Source organism: Homarus americanus, unplaced genomic scaffold, assembly GCF_018991925.1.
Source record: "Homarus americanus isolate GMGI-L3 unplaced genomic scaffold, GMGI_Hamer_2.0 scaffold24694, whole genome shotgun sequence".
Lineage (NCBI taxonomy): Eukaryota > Metazoa > Arthropoda > Malacostraca > Decapoda > Nephropidae > Homarus > Homarus americanus.
The window spans coordinates 8,402,549-8,421,886 of NW_024732780.1; the positions used below are offsets into that span (position 1 = coordinate 8,402,549).

At 37.5% G+C, this 19,338-nt stretch overlaps 1 protein-coding gene across 3 annotated transcripts; it reads right to left on the reverse strand.

Annotated features, from left to right (window-relative positions):
- Nucleotides 1–403: 403 nt before the first annotated feature.
- LOC121869053 (serine/threonine-protein kinase PAK mbt-like) lies at nucleotides 404–18,704 on the reverse strand. 3 transcript variants are annotated; one of them, XM_042370158.1, is made up of 12 exons: nucleotides 18,616–18,704; nucleotides 16,409–16,520; nucleotides 15,337–15,454; nucleotides 15,098–15,193; nucleotides 13,981–14,739; nucleotides 11,642–12,157; nucleotides 11,149–11,463; nucleotides 10,883–11,011; nucleotides 10,418–10,636; nucleotides 9,762–9,863; nucleotides 7,734–7,994; nucleotides 404–7,061 (listed from the first exon to the last, which is right to left on the reverse strand). In XM_042370158.1, exons 2-12 carry the CDS (start codon nucleotides 16,498–16,500, stop codon nucleotides 6,900–6,902), a joined length of 2,769 nt encoding a protein of 922 aa, XP_042226092.1. In that variant the 5' UTR covers nucleotides 16,501–16,520; nucleotides 18,616–18,704; the 3' UTR covers nucleotides 404–6,899. The 3 variants fall into 3 exon arrangements, with proteins under 3 accessions (XP_042226092.1, XP_042226093.1, XP_042226091.1); XM_042370159.1 differs by lacking the exon at nucleotides 18,616–18,704 and adding an exon at nucleotides 18,072–18,522 and having other exon boundaries at nucleotides 11,149–11,370; XM_042370157.1 differs by lacking the exon at nucleotides 18,616–18,704 and adding an exon at nucleotides 18,072–18,500.
- Nucleotides 18,705–19,338: the final 634 nt, after the last annotated feature.

The following is a 19,338-nucleotide window of genomic DNA, read 5'->3' on the forward strand; positions in this document are numbered from 1 at the left end:
CCCTTAGAAAACATCCTTCCACTTTTTACCTCTTCCAGCATTGCTAAAACTTGTTTATAAATCTCACGCCCCAAGCCAACCGATATCCTTAGCTTATGATTGGTTAGTATGTTTTGAAAGCATAACTGTGATTGACTGACTGACCTGCATAAATATTTACTCTACAGTGTTTACATTTGAGTTACAATACCCTAACATCACAAAAGAGTTATGAGTATGGGGGAGCTATAATATTGTTAGCAGTTCATAAGTTTGAATACTATAAGCCGGTTACAAGATCGCCGAGTATATAACTTACGTGGAGTTTTGAGTATCCGGGCCTTGTTTGTTTAAGGGACACAATTTCAATTTTTTGTTAAAGAACCAACAAGTTGACTAATGAAAGAGACTGAAATGAAGTTAAGACTATTGTAAGGTTTATTGCTATCTCTAAAATAGTACATTACTTCTGTGTATTTACAAGGCTACATAATATATCTATCAAACTTAAAATCTACACAAAAATAATAAACATTTTACTTATTAAATACAAATAGCTGTGTAAATTAATATTCACAATAATCAGGTCTACCAAAGCTTGAATGATGAAAAATGCATTATGGGAAGACAGGAATATAAATCTTTGACAGATTTGGGAAGATTGTTTTGGAATCTTGGGGTCAGAGTGGTCTAGAACTTACACTGTGTTGTGTATCTGTGTTTTGAGTTGGTGTACATGTTTGTGTGCACACATTGGGCTGGGGGGTTTGAAACTTTTCACGTAAGAACTTCATAGTTGGACTTAATTTATCCTGCGTAGCAATAAAAGTGGTCCAAATTACAAACTCCAAATTTCAAGTTTAAACCCTGGATTTTACTGCTTTAAGTTGGTATACTGTGAATCGTGAAGCACAATGTCCACATGTTTGAACTTTATAAATTTCATTTATACTCATGTACAGTTGCCCACAGATATGGTGTTCCAACCCTTGCTAACCTATCCGAACATGTGGCATTGTCAGAATCTAGTTGAACCTTCTTTACAGATATTACATCAATCCCATCACTTAGCACAAATCTCAAATACAAATATTACCGAAAATATATATTGTTGGCCACTTGTTGGGAAAGGTGGCCAAGGGGCAGAACACTATACCTGTGAGCAACTGCACCTTCTTTAAGATATAATACACACATACTAAAAAAAAATGACAAATCATACAAAGAAACTTCAAATATCCCAGCCTAGTGCAAACACCTATGTCAGCCTGTGTGACTATGTTTAATTATGTCCAAGTGTTGTATATTTATATGGGTACTGACAAATAATCTCCAACTGACCCCTTCTTGCAAGAGGGAGACCCCACTTAAGTCTTTATTTGTAGATAATCTTTACCAAGTTCATCAAAAATAAAGTTATCTCAACAACTCAAAAGACATCTAGTAATAATCTTCAGGTTTAAGATGGACAAGTTTCAGGTCACCCATAATATGAAAACATCCTTGAGGATACATGGACTAGATACTGAAGAAACACATGTGGCCACTTAGACCCATGTGCCTCTCCAGCCTCCTCTCTCCCCATGCACAGTCCATTTATAATGAGCCCCTATACAGCCAATCACAACCGCAAGTCAGTCAACTTATAAAAGACAACAAATATTCAATATTGTTGAAGATGGCTTATAATGGTCCATATACGAGAAATAATTCTTAAACTATCAGAATAAGATAAACAATTTCATACATTTTTTCATAAGATGTAAAAGATGAATAGATTTTAATGCTGACGTACGTGCCGTTGAACAATTACCTGCCCGTTGCCCTAAATGTGTGTTAGTGACAAAATAAGGTAATGGGCTGATTGGATAGATATTTCTTCCCTGATATGGTTTCTGAAAAGCAGTTTTGGCACAATGCAAAAGGAGGAATTTCATGATATAAATGAGCTGCAAGTTGGAATTCTAAATTACAGTATTCTGCAAGAGAACTGCAGAATATAAAGGAACACCCATCATGGAATGAGGAGAATGGAGTTGTATTAAATGCAGTCAGACAGTGTAGGGGGTTAAATGAGGAGTTAACCCTTAACAGATTCATGTGGCTTCACAAAAGGAATTGTCCCAGTGACACTATAAAAAAGTCCTGCCAATATGTAAATGAATATGCAGATCCTCACACAAGGTGAAGAGTACAGTATATAATTGATAATAAAATATATCCTACCTATACAGTACAGTATGATCATAAGTCTTAAAACACTTCCACACGACAAGAAGAGTTAAGGAAACTGAAGAATAACTGATGATATACCTTAAAACAATGAAAATCTTTAGAACATGATCAAACATTACCACCAGTGACTTCAGAACTGGCCCCAACTTCCTCCACTAATGATTTATCACCATTTAAATATCTTTGTTTAACAGAGTATTGTATAAGATCTAAAAGAAAACTTTTCTCCTCTTGACTGTACTTTTAAAAGTTCTATGCTACTTATGTTGTACTATGTTGCCAATAAAAGTATTTAAAAGATACACATAAAACAAGTAATCACACTTCAAACGTAAACATTATGCTATTCCCCTATTCTTAAACAGCTCTTTAACAATACGTACTTTAAGTAGATTGCCATCATGTATCTACAGCTTGATGGTATTCTGGTGAAGCTTTTATAAAGTTACATTGTGAGAAACTTATTATATAATGACAATAATCTTGCTTTAGAACACACAGGTAAATACTGTATACTACCCAATGCTGTTACAAGTGCAAATTTCCAGCAGGACTGGTGGAGGTTAGCCAATGCTAAGACTGTCAATTAAAAAATAAATTTATATTACCAAATTAGCCAATATTTCTTCCAAAAACTGGTGAGAGCAACTAATTTCTTTAATTGTATGATTCTGGCCTTTGTTTCACATATCACCAGAAACAATTAAAATGACTTCATTAATAGTACAGAAGAGTCCACCAGTGTATGTGTTCACAATGATAATCACCTGAACAGACAGCACCCAAGCAATTAATCAGAACACGACCACAGTTTCTAACATTACAACAATGTGGAATTGTTATGAGGCACTCAACAAGATTTATCACTAATTAACATTGAAAAATACGATTCCTACATATAGTTTTATCACTTATACACTACTGCCAACAAAACAGACACTCCAGAAATTATAAAAAGTATCTAAAATTATCAAACATCGGCCAATGGAATCTCGCATACAATATTAAAACCTAACATTAAGTGCAAGACCTTATATGACAAACACACCATAATTAAGTGTTTCAGAGCTTAGATAATAAATTGATCTAGTGTAAAAGGCAGCAAATGGACGGGCTGATTTACATAATACAGTACAACACACATTCTGCGGCAAGGCAATTATATGTGACGGGAAACACACACATACAGGACAGTTACTCAAAAGCTGCACTCACTATCCAGTACACTTATAAAAGACACCCTATCATACATATAAGTAATTCTTACTCTTATATTCCCCAGCACTACAACCATCAATTTCAAAAAGTTTATCTCAGTTATTTTCTTATATAATACTCCAGTTTTAGATACAAAATATATTCATGTAATATCTGTCAGCTGTTATTATAGGTATGAGTCGTGTAAGCAACAAGCTAACGCCTCAACACCTGGGCACAGTGGCTAAAATGACACTTAATGGTTCAACAGTGCCATTAATATGTCATCTTGTTCGGGACAGGTTCTCCAGGATCTTGTTACATTTTCCCAGGCACCATTAAGGCACAATCAATTATTCTGGAGGGATTGTTATAGCACTGATATAATTACATTGTTCATCACTTCTTGACTGATATGGTCCTTAAAACAATTACAAAGTGAACAGTTCCAAAGCAACGGTCTACAAGGAGGTAAGAGTTTTACTATACAACTGCTGTTAGGTACTGCAATATACACCTATGACCCTAACTTAATACCACACGGAAATGTTTTGCCTAAGTCGTTAGTTTAGCTATATACAAGAGATATGTAGGAAGTTCTCATGATCAATGTTCTCCATATAGGATGCATGTAATTCTTTGTCTTTTCTTCATCTATTTGTTATTACAGTAAATCCTCATTTATCCAACTGAACTTCTTTCCCTACATGAAATACTGTATTACTATTCCTACCAGTCCATAAATGTTATCATGAATAGATGGAAGAAGATACACTACAGCAACTCCTTTTATGTTGAAAACTGTTTATCTAGCAATGTTCAGATTCAATTTAGTGGATCCAAGCAGATGCCATATAACTCATTCTTTGACTTGGATGTTACTAATAAGTATTGTTCTATATTAATGATGACAGTATTTTTTAATGAACACAATATTTACTTTTGCTTCTATAAAAAACATGAACCTTTTCACAGGAGTGGGTGTAGGGGAATAAAAAAAAATTACCTGTGTGGCAAGACTCCTCGTCGTACCACGCAGTAAATGTGGGAAACAGGGTACTGAATATAACTAACTCTACACCATGATATTTTACGACACAATGCTTAATATGTGATAAAGAGCTTCCTATCTCACTGGTAATGAAGCCCATGAAGTGATACATTATGTGTACACGAGGGGAAGATAAATTGTAATGAACCAAGTGAAAATGGTTTTGAAGTAAGAATTGCTTTCACATGCATCAATCTTATAAATGATCAATGCTATGGCTACTTGCTTTGGCTGCACACACACACATATATCGAGTTAAAAGTTAAGGGAAGAAGAGGGAAATGCAGTCTTCTTTCTATCTCTATCCAGGCTAAATAGCAACAGATGTAACAAGACCTCGATATTTTACCACTTATGAATGGACAAATCAAGACTGACAACAAGTAGTGTTTAAACCTGACATCACCACAAACAATATTATGGGGAGCACACACTCAAGCATTCCCAGAAGTACATGCACTTTCTCTGCCTTCTACTATAAGTACAAGTCCACTCTTGGCCTGGGGGGAGAGGGGAGGATGACAAGACACTTTGAAAGGAAATTAAAAATCTACACAAGGAGCATGAGAGATATGGTTACATTATATGGCACCAAATGGTAATGGTAATCTATTTACAAAGTACAACCAATAATCTATCTCTTCAACTATATCAAGCTTCTTCCAACACAATATTTACCCAACACTTCAATCAGTTTTACTCGACATACAGAAAATATTATTGGACTTCAAATCCCTTAAGTAAAATACTGCTTTTGGATACTGTATGTAAGAACAGATTATAAAGTGTACAGCAATGTCAATAATACTTTACTATGATATTTTTGTGTTAATGTAACTAATACAACCTACACTATGATCGCATTTGGTGGCATCTCAAATATGAGTAGAAAGAGTAAGTAAGTACATCTGCAGTTGGGAAGGAGGTACAGTATGCAAACTTAAGAGGTCACCTTCCTGTGTTGGGGATTCAGGAAACGGTTTAATAGGATAGATTTAAAGGGATGGATGGCGAGACATAATAAAGAACAGAAAGTAAACACACAACCAGGAAAGTTGATCAGCTCACATCACTACCCAGTTCATTTTGATAAGAGAGGTTTTACTGCTCGACTGAAAACACTTTTAGAGAAGCATATTTTTTTCTACATGATGATATTTAAGATGAATTTACAAAATGGACAAAAACAGTAGTTGCCTCCTGTCCTCCATGAAGGAAACATGGACAGGCTAACTGTGATCATGTATGAGAAAGTCCTAAACTTGTCGCTAGAGTGGACAAAAAGGATTTGTTGACCTTTTTAATACCTGCTGGTGCAACCTTGAGCAATTACTGGATGCTGTAGTAATTATACTGCACATTGTGATGGAATGACCTGTACATATATTAAATGCTAGTTAAAGTGAGAAACAAACAATAAACATTTACAAGTGTTATGTACAAAATTGAGAAAATAAAAATGAATGGCAAGATCCATTTCGTCGGTTAAAATTAAATGAACAAATACGTTATAATATTTACAAGTTCTCGTGTCGACTCTACACAAAAATAGAGGGAATAGATTTTAAACACTTATCTTTTCATAAAACTGGAATGCTTCTATTCTTAGCATCTACTGTAAGTCTATAAAACTTGAATTAAGTATTTAAGTTTTGTTCTTTCTGGTTACTTGTACAGAACATTGACATTTCATTAACTTTTACTGCAGTGATTTGCTCTAAAAAGTTTGCCAAACACTTTCACATCTAACTTGAGACTAAACTAACATACTTACATCAGAATATGGCCATGTTTAGACCCAAAAATCAACACAAAATAAAGCCTCTTTGGTGATATAATAGTCACAATAATAAAGTATGTATATGTATGTATATATATGTATATTTATATATAAAGACATAAATACACTTTAATTACCAACCCCTTAGGAACAATAGATGGGGTTCAGCAACATAACTCTCCCAGACACTACTCACGTGCCTGTAACATCTCAGCTTCATGAATGCATTTATACCACATTTAGCTGCCAATAGTGAACCTCAATTCATTATGAAGTGGAACAGACAATCAATAGTATAAATTGCTTCATTTCAAATTCTAAAAAATATAATTTATCATGTAATTTCCTTGAGTATTATTATTTCTTTACGTTCTAATATTCTTTCATAATGATATTCCTTGGAATGCTTAAGAATTAATCTTGCATTTAAAAAGAGATGCCATTAGTAATGATACCTATGTATCAGCTGCCAACTGGACCATAAGCCATACACACCAGATTACATTTACTGCTGAATATACTGTATGCTTATTGGCTGCTCACATCACATTACCTCTTTAAGTATAGGCACATGATAACCCTTCACGGTTTACAAAAGGCACTAACATAAACCACCATATGTTACAGTTATATAAAATGCAAGGCTACAGTACACAGTTAACAGGGGGAGTGTCTGAAGGACCTCATCAGAGGGACAAGGAGAGACGGTGGCCCAGCCTGACGTAGGAAAGGATGTTGAAGGAGTTCAAATGCAGTTGCTCGTTGGCCTGGATCTCTGACCAGCATCTTCTCCAGGAATCCTTGTAGGCGCGGTGATATCTGAAACATGTCATTTGTATTGTATGGCCAATCATAAGAATATCCTCGACTATCATTTCAGTTTATAGAGCAGGCATACACTGGCACTGTGGACAGAGCAAACATACATGTGCACTATGGGGCAAATTATTTTATACTGTTTAACATTTTCAATCTTATTTGTTATGATTAAAATACAAAATTACACTAAACAACATCTGATGACCTTATGTTTGTTGTTTTGTAATATGGTAATGTTAGTAGTGTGTGATTATTCTGCTGCCAGTGTCTCTTAATTCCAGGTTGTAATGTATTTTGGCTTTGTAAGATTTCCCTTTCTATTATTCAGTGTATGTGTTATTAATTTATCATTGAAATAAGTAAATTCTATAAACTTGTTTTGTGAAAAATTACCAGCAAAGTTTATTGTTGTTCTTTATGTGTTAACTGCTGTATACTGCAGTGATTAATTAGTAGCTTCAATTCTTTTTAATTTTTTTTAAAAGATTTCTAGGAGGTGAGCAATACCCACACAACCAACTGGGTGTCTTAAGGATTTATATACAATATACTGTAGTACAGTGTATATAAAACTCAACAGCACACCACATAACGCAGATAAGTTTCTGTGAATGTGTTGGGTTACACAAGTTCTCACACTAACAGATCCCACTCAATAAAACAAGAACCAACCTTATGAGAATTCTTTAACTTAGGTGGTGGCATATCCCTTATTCGTCTCATGGCCTGCAATGGGGGCTCGTTGAAGAATGGGGGCTCCCCATCCACCATCTCGATCACCATGATACCCAGCGACCAGATATCTACCTCAGGCCCATAAGGAAGTCTGGATATGACTTCTGGGGCCATCCAGTATGGAGTGCCCACCAGGGATTTGCGCTTGGGCAGCTCTTGAGAAACTTGGGCGCAAAATCCAAAGTCGGACAGTTTAACCTGAGAAAAAGAAATTCACTTATATATAATCGTCTAGAATGAATGGTATGATTAATAAAATGTAACAAAAGCGACACAATAAAAGATGAAAAAGCTTATGCCATCGAAAATTTTGTCAATTACTATTTTTTATCTTTACAGGATCCACATTTCAATATTTTATTTGGCTAACACAAGAGGATTTTATTCAGCACAGAGACCCCTGGTATACAAGAGGTTAATGAACCATTTCCACTATCCCTTTGGCAAGTGCAGTTTGCATCTGAAGTCAAATGAATAAAACCTTTATGCTACATTGTTTTGGGGTTTTGTTTTTTACCTTTTTTGTTGCTTGCTATGTACCAGTACTGTACTATAATCACTGATACCAATATATTGCTTTTTAGCTATAGTGGATTTAGATCCAGGTTGGTAAAATATTATTACATTACCAGAACTTAAGATTACCTTCTGTACAGTACTGTATTTACCAGTTCATACACAAAATCCTATGTTTTCCCCTAAAAAAACCTTCAAATTACTTTCAATACATGAATGATGAGTTGTACTAAAACAGATAACAATATTTCAAAAAAATTCTTTGGAAGATAGGGATGTCTTATAAGGCCGTGAATTAATTAATGACTCTTGAAATAACTACATTACACTTTATATACTCAAATATCAAATTAAACCAAACTTGCAAAATTTATATCATGTTTTTATATGTTTTAATAAATACAGAATGGCCTTACCATTTGGTGATTTTGTTTGTGACTTTGACGGTAAATATTCTTTGTTTCCAACTTTTTTTTCCACTCTCATCATAAAGGTTAATGTTTTCAAGTAGATATATCTTTACAAACATTATATCCAGTATTACAGTGAGCGTATCCTTAACAGTTATACCTGTACTGAATTTATTTGTGACACATTAATATAAAACATTATGTATGAACCACTGAGCCTCTACCTACTACCATCAGCTAAAAACAACCCGACCAGTTATGCTCTAGACAAGGTAAACTTCTCAATATGGCCCCCACCTAGACAACCGGCCAGACAAAACAATATTCCCGTCTTTTCCAGGTGTAAATCTGAAAAAATCCAGGTACAATACTTCGACAGAATAACTAAATTAGAGGTTTTCAGTAATATGTACTGTATATACGTACTGTACTAATATTGGGAAATCTAAAGATGATATAAATATGACCCATCCCAAGCCTAGTGATGAACCTTGAACTCCCCCTCCATATTTTTCTCCTTGGACTTGTGCGATTCACGTGGTTCGACCTGGCAGTTCCAAAAAAGCCGGAAATCCATCAAAACCCAAAAGTCACACTCCTGATCCACCTATATGACTCATGATTAATATGGAATAATCCACTTAAATAAAGTCACTTACGGTAATTATAAGAACGGTTCATCTCTGACAATAATCATTGCAGAAGTAGTAGGTATAACCTGTAATATTTGGTTATTTGATTGCTAACATGAAATATGATAGGTAGACAAATAATTCAGTATTGGAGTGGACTATTGACTGGAATTTATGGTAAGATTGCTGTGAAAATAACAATGCCTATACAGTATTTTGAAGTTGAATTGAATTCACATAAAATTCCAGGTCTATTTGTAAAATTCCCTGGCTTTTCCAGGCTTTCCAGCCCCAAATAAAATTTCTTGCCCTTTCCAGGTTTTCCAGACCAATAGACACTCTGATTAGTTTTCAAAAGACATGTGGTATAATAAAATGACTGACTCATACAAAAGAAGAGAACTTACCCTGCCATCACTTGCTAACAAGATGGAGTCACTCTTGATGTCTCGGTGAATGACTCCTTGTGAGTGCAGGTATGCAAGAGCTTTGAGGCATTGTCTACACACCTGCAGGTATAAAACAAAACATTATCCAGTTAATAAACTCAATGGAATTAAACAAAATGCAATATCCGTATACTGGTACTGTAGTTACAATGTAAATTCAGCAAGAATTAACTAAAACTCATTCAACTTCCTACATCTAAAATTTCTTAAAAGTTATTTCCTGAATATATTTCCCATTTCTAAAGTGGGGTCGTGACTGAATGATCTACTAACAAATTCTAATAAACTAATAATATTCAGTTTCAGGCTACAGTGAATAATTTACCAAATCATGTTAGATATGGAAACTTAACCTTTACCCAGTAGTGTTCAGCAAAAGATCTTCACACTGGTGCCCCTGCCAGCAGACCAACACTATTCTTCCAGCATACTTTTTTGGACAGCTGTATTGCACAAGTAACTTTGATATACTCTACTGTATTTGTGTTAGAGAAACTGGCATTCTACCTTAACTAGACTTTGTAAACATCACCAGGTCGGAGGAGACTTTACTGTGAGAGATGTGACAAAACCAAGGGGCAGCCACCACCACCCCAAACCCACACTTCACTGACCGTAGCAATCTGTTCCTCGTCCATCCTGGCGTGGGTGACAATATCTGTGAGTGCTCCCCCTTCCAGGAACTCCATAACGACCCACAGCTCGTCCTCTACCAAAAATGAGTCGTACATCTCGACGATATTGGGGTGGTGATAATCCCGCATTATTACCACCTCGTTAAACAGAAGTTCTCTCCGCTGTTGTTTCCGCAAGTCCATCTTCTTTACTGCAACCTGGGAGTACAATAAAAACAGTTGACTGAAATTAGACTGTTAATGATATTTTTTTTACTGTAATTTGGTGAATCATAACTGACTCCATACTAATTCATCCACTTACTTTCACCATGACTCTAATTTATTACACCAAGGGAGAGGACAAGGAATATTGCCTCTTTGGACTACAACCCACTTTTTAAATTAATCCCAAAGTGAAGAATGGTTGAATGCTGTACATAACATCAGTGAGCCAAGACCTACCTGACTACCAGACTCTCTATCACTGGCTATGCACACGATGCCCGTGGATCCCTCCCCAATCTTGATGAAGTTGTCCAGGTTGTATCTGGGGTCACCTGGACTCACCACCATCTGCAGTGCTGCTCGGAACTGTTGAAGAAACACGTTGGCACTACGGTTCTATACACATAATAGTAAAACTGTATATTTCTGTCATGTCATGTTGAAATGTAAAACAAAATGATAGCAAAATATTTGTTGTACTACAAATACTCTAAAGTGCAAACCTGTTCGTGCGATAATCTCTGCTGGTCGTGTTGCTTGGCTGCCGGGTGGTGCTGTGAAGCGCTGCCGTGAGGAAACCCTGGAGGAGATTTCCCCGGCAAACTAGTTGTATTGTTGTTGGTGGTACTGTTGGCACTTGCCCCACTGCTGCCCCCTTCTCTCCCCTCCCCGCTGGCTTTACGGTCTCTCAACGTCACCTGAGGCACGGTGTTGTGGCCGGCAGACTGTGGGTCAAAGCGGTTCCCATTATGATCTTGTTGAGAGGTGGTGGATCCTTTCCCAGATGGGGAGTTTTGTTCAGGTGCCGGTGCTGGTGGCTAGAAGGGAACAGTGGCATCTTTATAATGAACTTAAATCAAATTTCACCCAGAAAAAGCTTTGCTATGTGTATTTGATCAAACAGGTTGGGGTTCTATAACATTATTACTGAGTGAAGGGATACAACATCAGCCTCAGAGGGTTTGGCTGAAAAATGACTTGAAATATGTGAGGTACCTTTGAATACATCTGGGAATGAGGTGGAAGCTGGTGGGGAGGTGGTGGTAACTTTTGTACTCCATGTGGTGGAGGTGGAGGGGGTTGCTGCTGTTGATGTTGCTGCTGTGGATGTTGAGATGGATGTTGTGGGAGTTGAGGTTGTTGCTGAGATTGTGACTGTAGTTCCTGCTGTTGTGGATGCAGCTGATGTAACTGACTTTGGGAAGTGTGATGTGGAGGAGGAGGATGACCCGGGGGGGCACCATGAGGAGACTGGTGTGAGGGCGGGAGAGGCTGAGGCCGTCGCTGGTGGGTACGCTGTGAAGACGGAGACTGGTGAGGATGTTGACCAGGATGTTGATTTGTAGGATGAGGATGTTGATTAGATTGTTGATGAGCATGTTGATTAGGATGTGGGGGAGGGCCAGACAGTGGGTGTTGACCAGGGTGTGGCTGAGACTGGTAGTGTGGACCATTGTGGTGTCCGGGGCCACCGCCTGCTTCGGGCGGTAGCTGTGCCGGGGGTCGTCCACCCTGTATCAAAAAAAGAACAGAATATAAGAGATACAGAATCTATACATTTTCAATATTACTCCTTTCCTTACACTGTCTTCCTAAAATCTCTTTACAAACTTTCTATAATATCTATTCCTTGCATCTTCCTCTCCCTTCTACTGTTTCAACATAACAAAGTACAGAGACTATTAACAACAGTCGACACAGTAACACAAGCAGTTCTCCCCAGTGGTACCCTTAACACATGGGTACCTTTTCATGTTACAAAGGAGGTACCGGTAACACTTAAATGATATATCTAATCAACTTTACACAAGCAGAGGCAACAGTTCTATCCCCGGAGGGTCTCAATCTCTACTGAACTATACTCAACACTGCCTCACCTAGCAATGTGGCAAGAGCCAACCAATCAGTGTATGCTAAGCCATGGGAAATATAACCCTCATCTGGATAAAAGTAACAGCACCTCTACAACATGTTCTATATCACACCCACTTAAAGTATACAGTATATTTAACTTTGTTTATCCAATACGAAGCTATATATTTTGGGAATGTGTTCCTTTGCCTGGGATTTTGGGGGCTACTTGGGCTAATGAGAAACACATTTGTAAATTAAAAAATAAAAAAAATTATACACAAGGACTACCTGTACTACATAACAAATAATATTGAAGCACATAAATATACATACTGTATAAAAATCTCACTAATTGGAATCTTATGTAATCCAAACTATAGTCACAGATGATGAACCAAATGACACTGAGCACTGAGCTAGGACCACAAGAGTAGCACTTAGCTTTATACCTTATATACCAACCCATGCCAGTGTTTGCCACAAATAGGAATGCAGTACTACATAATATTAAACAATATAAGTAAGATAAAAACATGAATACATCCCACTTCTCACTTAAACAAAACTCTGGCCACAATAAATGGAGTACTGTACAGTAATGGTATAACCTGATGAGCCAGCACCATGAGGGGCACACCTAACTCAGTCTTAAATGTCAGGCAATGAATTTTTGACATTTCACAAAGTTTCATTATCATGTGTGAACAGGAACTTATTCACTGTTCTACTTAACCTACCAGTTCCTGGTTTTGACTCACTGGCCAGCCTGACATCTATACGGGTCTTTGCTAGGCGGACAGCCGACTGCTCGCCTATTCTCCAACTATTTATCATAACTTTTTTTCCTCTGAAGATTTTTACAAAAACCCTTTAAAGGTTTTCTTTCATAGCTTCATGTTAGCCTATGACTTCACAAATAGACTCCTAGAGCTTTGTGTGCAGTAAGGAAGCATTTTGGTATGACAGCACTGTAATATATGTTGTGCTGTGAACAGTGACTTAGAGGCTCATACGAGGTGACCTTATACAGTATAAAGTTTGATTAGTGTTGTTTCCTTAAACAGTAGCTTACTGATAAATAAGCTAAATCCTTTATCAATGAATAGAATATTTCACCCTTCATAAGCACAAAACTGCTTTTTAAAGTTACTATATTTACAACTTTAAATGTGTGGAACTTTTGTTAAAACTTTGACATGTATTCTGTTGAATGATTTTTGTCTAGTGAAAAACTAAACTCCTTTAATTTTATTAATTCTTACGAGTATAAATGATCCGATTGTTGTTTGTTACGGAAAACACCTCAGACATTAGGGCGTATCTATCTCGATTAAGAAAGGTCACTGTATAGCTGGTATAACAGAAGAACACCAAAAATCAGCAAACAGTAATAAAGTTATAGGAGATGAGTAATTAATGTTGAGAAATAAATAAAACTTTCCAAGAGATTAGTGCCAGCACAGCAAAAGTTGAGCACTGACCTGTGGATGTGGTGGATGGCCATTGTGAAGATTCTGGTGATGGGGAGGTGGAGGTGTAGGGCCATGTTGTCCACTGCTTCCAGCTGACCCTGCAGAGGAGGGTCCAGAGGGTGTTCGTATACCTCCCATCTCTGGTCTACCCCCTGTTCCCCATCCATCCCGTCGCATGTCCGGATGATGGGGACCTCTCGGATCGCGGGGGTCCCACCGATCCTCTCCATTGATGGGATGACCGTGGGGAGGTCCCGGATAAGGAGGCCCACCATGTACAGGTCCATGAGGACCAGGGTGTTGTGGTCCATGACCCTGGTGGGGACGCAAGTGTGGGGGATAACCTGGAGAACTTTTGGGAGGTTGTGTGGGACTGAGTGGGTGATGAGGTGGGTGTCCAGGAGGGCCCTGTTGGTGCCCTGGATGACCCTGGTAATGGCCTGGGTGATTTGGATGAGGCATGTGTTGACCAGGTCCTGGGTGCTGCGGGTGCCCTGTGTACTGTGGATGGCCTGGGTACTGAGGGTAGGAGGGCCAGTTGTGTGGGGGACCATCCAGCACTTCCCCCTCGTGAAGGGTTGGCGGCAGGTTGTAACCGCCCCACTGCTCAGGCCTACGGTGCCTGGGAGGACTGGAAGAGCGCAGTGAGTTGGATCGTGCCACACTGGAAGTCTTGGGAAGGCTGGCAGGTCCATTACTATTATTATTATTATTGTTGACGTTGTTGTTGTTGTTATTGTTGCCCCCACCTCGTTCTCGTGTGTTTGTCTGCAAGAATAAAACAAAATAATTAAGGTTTCAGTTACAAATTCTACCCTGTATTTTTTTCACCTTTCCCCATATCCAAGTTAGTTTTACTCAACATTTTACTTTTTCACTTCTTATACACTGTATCAGCCTCACTTCACTCATGACTGGGTTATGGTCTGACCCACAGTGTATGCCCTAAGTCTTAGTATGTGTTCAAGTTCTTTCCCAGCTTCATATAATGTCCTCAAACTCTTAGTTCCTATTCTGAGTTTGAGCCTAAATTCTTGTTTGCATTTGAAAGGAGACTAGACCATCCAAAATCTTGCAATGTACACATCTATGCACACATTCTACCATAACTCTTCGTCAATATTACCTGTGGGTTTCTGTTTGGGTCGGCCAGGTTGAGGGTGGCAAATCCCCGGCTGAGTCTGCTGGAAGAGTCTTGTCCTCTGGTAGTTTCCGGTGGCATCTACACGAGCAGATGGAGAAAAACATTGTTGTGGAAATTAATGATAAAGTTTATAAAAAGATAAATTATAAATGTAAAACAAAATAACAATATATATTTTGTTGGTGATGGTAATGGTAAATCACGGAGGACAAATGTGTTACCTTCATGTCGAGCATATCCACGGGCGTGATCTCGGATGGGTCAACCAGCGGCATGGGCCTGCCCTTGTCCAGTGCATTTGAAACAATTCCTTGCCATTGAGGTGGAAGTCCAACATACCTGAGGACAACAATTTGCAGGTTGTTGCAGCATTAACTCATTCATCTACTCAAACTCAAACTTATGGTGCTTATTTTTGGCCTACAAACAATGTATGTAGATGGCTGTTCTACTAAAAGCACACTGTCACTGATTGTAGTAGTTAGTCAGTCAGTCAACTCTTCTCATAGTATGGTGATGAGAGCCAGCTTCATCCCTAGGTGTTGTCAAAGAGGTGAAAGAACTCTCAGTGGCTATTCTTAACCTATATTAAAGTGCCTAGCCACTCCATGTCCTTAGATGCACTCACATATCTGGGAACCTCTCGATGCCAGAAGTTGTGTTTAACAAGTTTGTCTGGATCTATATTTCAGGTATTGTGTGAGGCTGTTCATGTTCTTTGTAAGGTAGAAAAGTTATCATAATTACTGGTATACAAACTGTGCACCAATTAACAGTAGTTTTCTAACCTATACTGTATACGCTTCATCAAGACAATAACAAGTCCAGAAGACTCTTAAGACTTCAAGTTTAATATCTATTGTTTGTAGTGAGTAAAGTGGGTATCCTGAGTTATCACAAGTGTTTAAGTTAACAGTTCATAATTACTGTACAGTACTGAGCAACTTGTCCCAATCCTTTGGTGTGACAGAGTTCATTATAATATTGTCTGTGCTTGTGTATATTTTGAAATTAGGAGGAAATGAGCTGTGGTTGCCTGTGGTCCATGTTACTCAAACTACAATGTAATTAAAACAATTTATCTGAGAGCTGATAACATTACTTCCTAACTAAAATTCAATCATAAAAATCTATACAGTATGTACAGTAACTGACTAACTGACTAGTTTTCTGTAAATTCTAATGATTGTTAAGAAATACAGTGCAGAGTAGTTAAAAATGGAGAAACTTTTGTCAATACTTCCATTCACTATGAGAAAAAGGTCAAAATAATAAGAGAGGAGAAGTACAAACTTTTGTTCATGGTGATCAAAGCCAGTGTGGACGCGGTGCTCAAAGTTGCTCGGTGCTGATATTTGCACTTTCTTGCTCTTCTTCTTAAACATTCTGCCCCGCGTCTCTTCACCTGCCAAAAACAATTATACAGTCACAACTTACATAACCTTTCACAAATTCTTATATAAAAGTGATGGTCAGATGCTCTTACATGCATATTAATGTGATTTTAAGTACAGTACTGTACAATACACCTATCAGCTGCCTACAGAAATTTTTAAACAATTAAAAAAAACTCCGGGAAATTTTATATTGAAAGATACAAAATGGTTGAACTCCTATTCCTTATGTTTTCTTATATTTTTCTCAGTTAGCAATAATGTGGTGTCCGCTGAACTAAAAAAAAAATAATAAAACAGATTTTTTTAACTGTCCCTACGAAAAACAAAATATCATAAAACAGATGTGAATAATTCTATATTTGTCATTTACTAACATACAAAAAACACACGGAGTGATCATACAAGTGTCTGTCAACTATATTCACCAAGGCATTGTTCTCTTGTCCAATTAGTCACATTCTTTTCAATAGCAAGACTTTTAATGGCAGAACAGACTGACTTTGTGTCAAGTTTCTATAACAAAGTTTTACTCATAATTTGTGTTATTACATTCTCTTTGTAAGTTTAGGTAAAGATTTGGTATTGTACAGCACATATTCGGAAATTAATAACAAACATATATTTTTCTTGTGTTTTTGAGGGTGATTTAAACGCGGGGTTAAAACACACGAATCATACCTTTGGTTACCTGACCTAACTTTTCCTAAAATAAAGAAAAATAAAAAATTTACAAAAGTTTACCTTATTTAACCAATGATGGAGGATAAAGTGAAGCTACTTGTAACAGTGAGTGAGTGACGCAGTGTCCACAACAAGCAGGAAAGTGATGGTCATAAAAGAAAGCGATAACATTTTATATTCGGAAAGTATTGCTTAATTTATTTCTAAATTGGTATTATTTTTCTTTATTTCATTATCCGTGCTTGCCTTCAAGGTAGAACTAAATAAGAATACAATTGAAAACTCTCCACTGTAAGATTTATCATGAAAATGCTCAATATGTTTACTGTGGTTTAGTAAGAAAACACCAAAAAAACAGCTACATCAGTTACATAGTATAAATTTTTTTGAATTTATTTTGTTAGGAAAAGTTAGGTTAGGTTACCCCAAATAAAGGACATACAACATTCTTTATATGACAGGCAGTAACATGTGTACCTAATATGTCAAGGGTCTGAGTCCTGTGAGAAGGGTGTTATCCAGTGTGACCCTTACTACCAGGGTTCCTGGTCTCCGGTTTATTCCTGTACTAACACCAGATACACCACCTGCCCGAACATCTAGTAAGCTGTTACGTTGTGAAAATTAAAGAAAAAAAGGACAAACCTATTTTTTGTAATTTCAGATTAGGTATTTTAGATTATTTACTTATATTTATATTATATATGTAAATACTGTATGAATTTGCATCCAATAAAATAAATTAAATTAAATATATTCGTGGCTCGCAAATGTGAATGTTTACGATGATTTTACTGAATTAATATCAAACTATCATTCATATCTTAGAGTTTAACATTAATTTATTCTTTTTCTTGGTAATATTAATATAAACAAACCTCTTCCCTGACCATGGCTGAACTGCTGTTGTATCCTAGTCACACTCCACCACCACATTATGTCTCACTCTACACCACCACACACATACTGAGGGTGTGAGCCAGATCATGAGGTTCACACTGCCATTTGTGGAGTAAAATGTCAGGAGAACAACCTTGAGTCAGCATACCAACAACGAGAAGATCAACACTCACTCCCCGTCCTGTTTTCCTCCACTTATCACTTTTATTTCCTTACACATCACTCACATCATCACTGTAAATGGTCCACACGAGTCCTAAATACCCCTCATGGTTGGTCTCGAGGAGTAATGAAGCCTGTGGACGAGGATAATCTCACTCTAAGGTATTTTTGTTTACCATTTCTCCTAAACTACACAAAATACTACCAGAAAAACGCGTTAACCTCCTTTACCTGTCTCTCATTTCTCGGCCTCAAAACCCAGGAAACACGCACTTAAGAGCTCTAACACCAACTACAACTCTAGCTACCACTCTCACCTACACCGAGATAACGACAGGGCGAGGAAACAGTGTAAATTACCTCAACAATGTGGGAAAAGGTATTGAAGCAGGTTAGACGCACACCGCCATGTTGTTACCTGTCATCCGGGACAGGTGGGGAGAGATGCTGCCCCTCCCGCCCCTCCGCTTAGCTATGTACTCTAATTAAACCACTACTATTGCCTCCCTCCACTATATAACTCAATTATCTTATACCATATCGATTAAAATATCTATATAGAGCTTATCTAATCCAAATAACTGGATATATAATGTGGAATAAATGTAAGAACTGAATATAAGATAAATTGACGTTTTCTGTGAAGACATATATCACTGGTCATTTTCTATGAAGATATACTACAGAACAACGGGAGGATTGTGTGAGGGTCTGGTGTAACCCAACACTTGGCTATAACTGTTTAGGTTTACACTCCACCAACCAACCCCTTTAGAAGGAAAACTCTCCCTCTATCCATCAATATCCACGTTACAAACAGTCTCAGTCGAACTTCCAATTGCCCTACCTGTTTCACACACCATGGGGGAGGTATATATACAGATCCTTTTTTTGCAGTATATCTATACCAAAAGCTAATAAACTATACAAGTCCAGTTGATAAAAGCCAAACACAACATAACACCTCAGCTAGAGTCAAGTGTCCATCAGAGGGGAGGTCCAACTGGGTGACTTAGGGCGTCCACCAACGGCGTCCACTACCATTAGATATCCTCGTTCACCTGCTTTACATTTGATCATTCA

Excerpts from the sequence above, each read along its gene's own strand:
- LOC121869053 (XM_042370157.1), bottom strand. The coding sequence starts at position 18,129 with ATGTGGTGGTGGAGTGTGACTAGGATACAACAGCAGTTCAGCCATGGT. Across the intron at positions 12,158-13,980 it reads GCCATCCACCACATCCACAG|GGTGGACGACCCCCGGCACA; the intron begins GTCAGTGCTCAA and ends TTTTTGATACAG. Across the intron at positions 11,012-11,148 it reads AGAGATTATCGCACGAACAG|TTCCGAGCAGCACTGCAGAT; the intron begins GTTTGCACTTTA and ends TTTCTTCAACAG.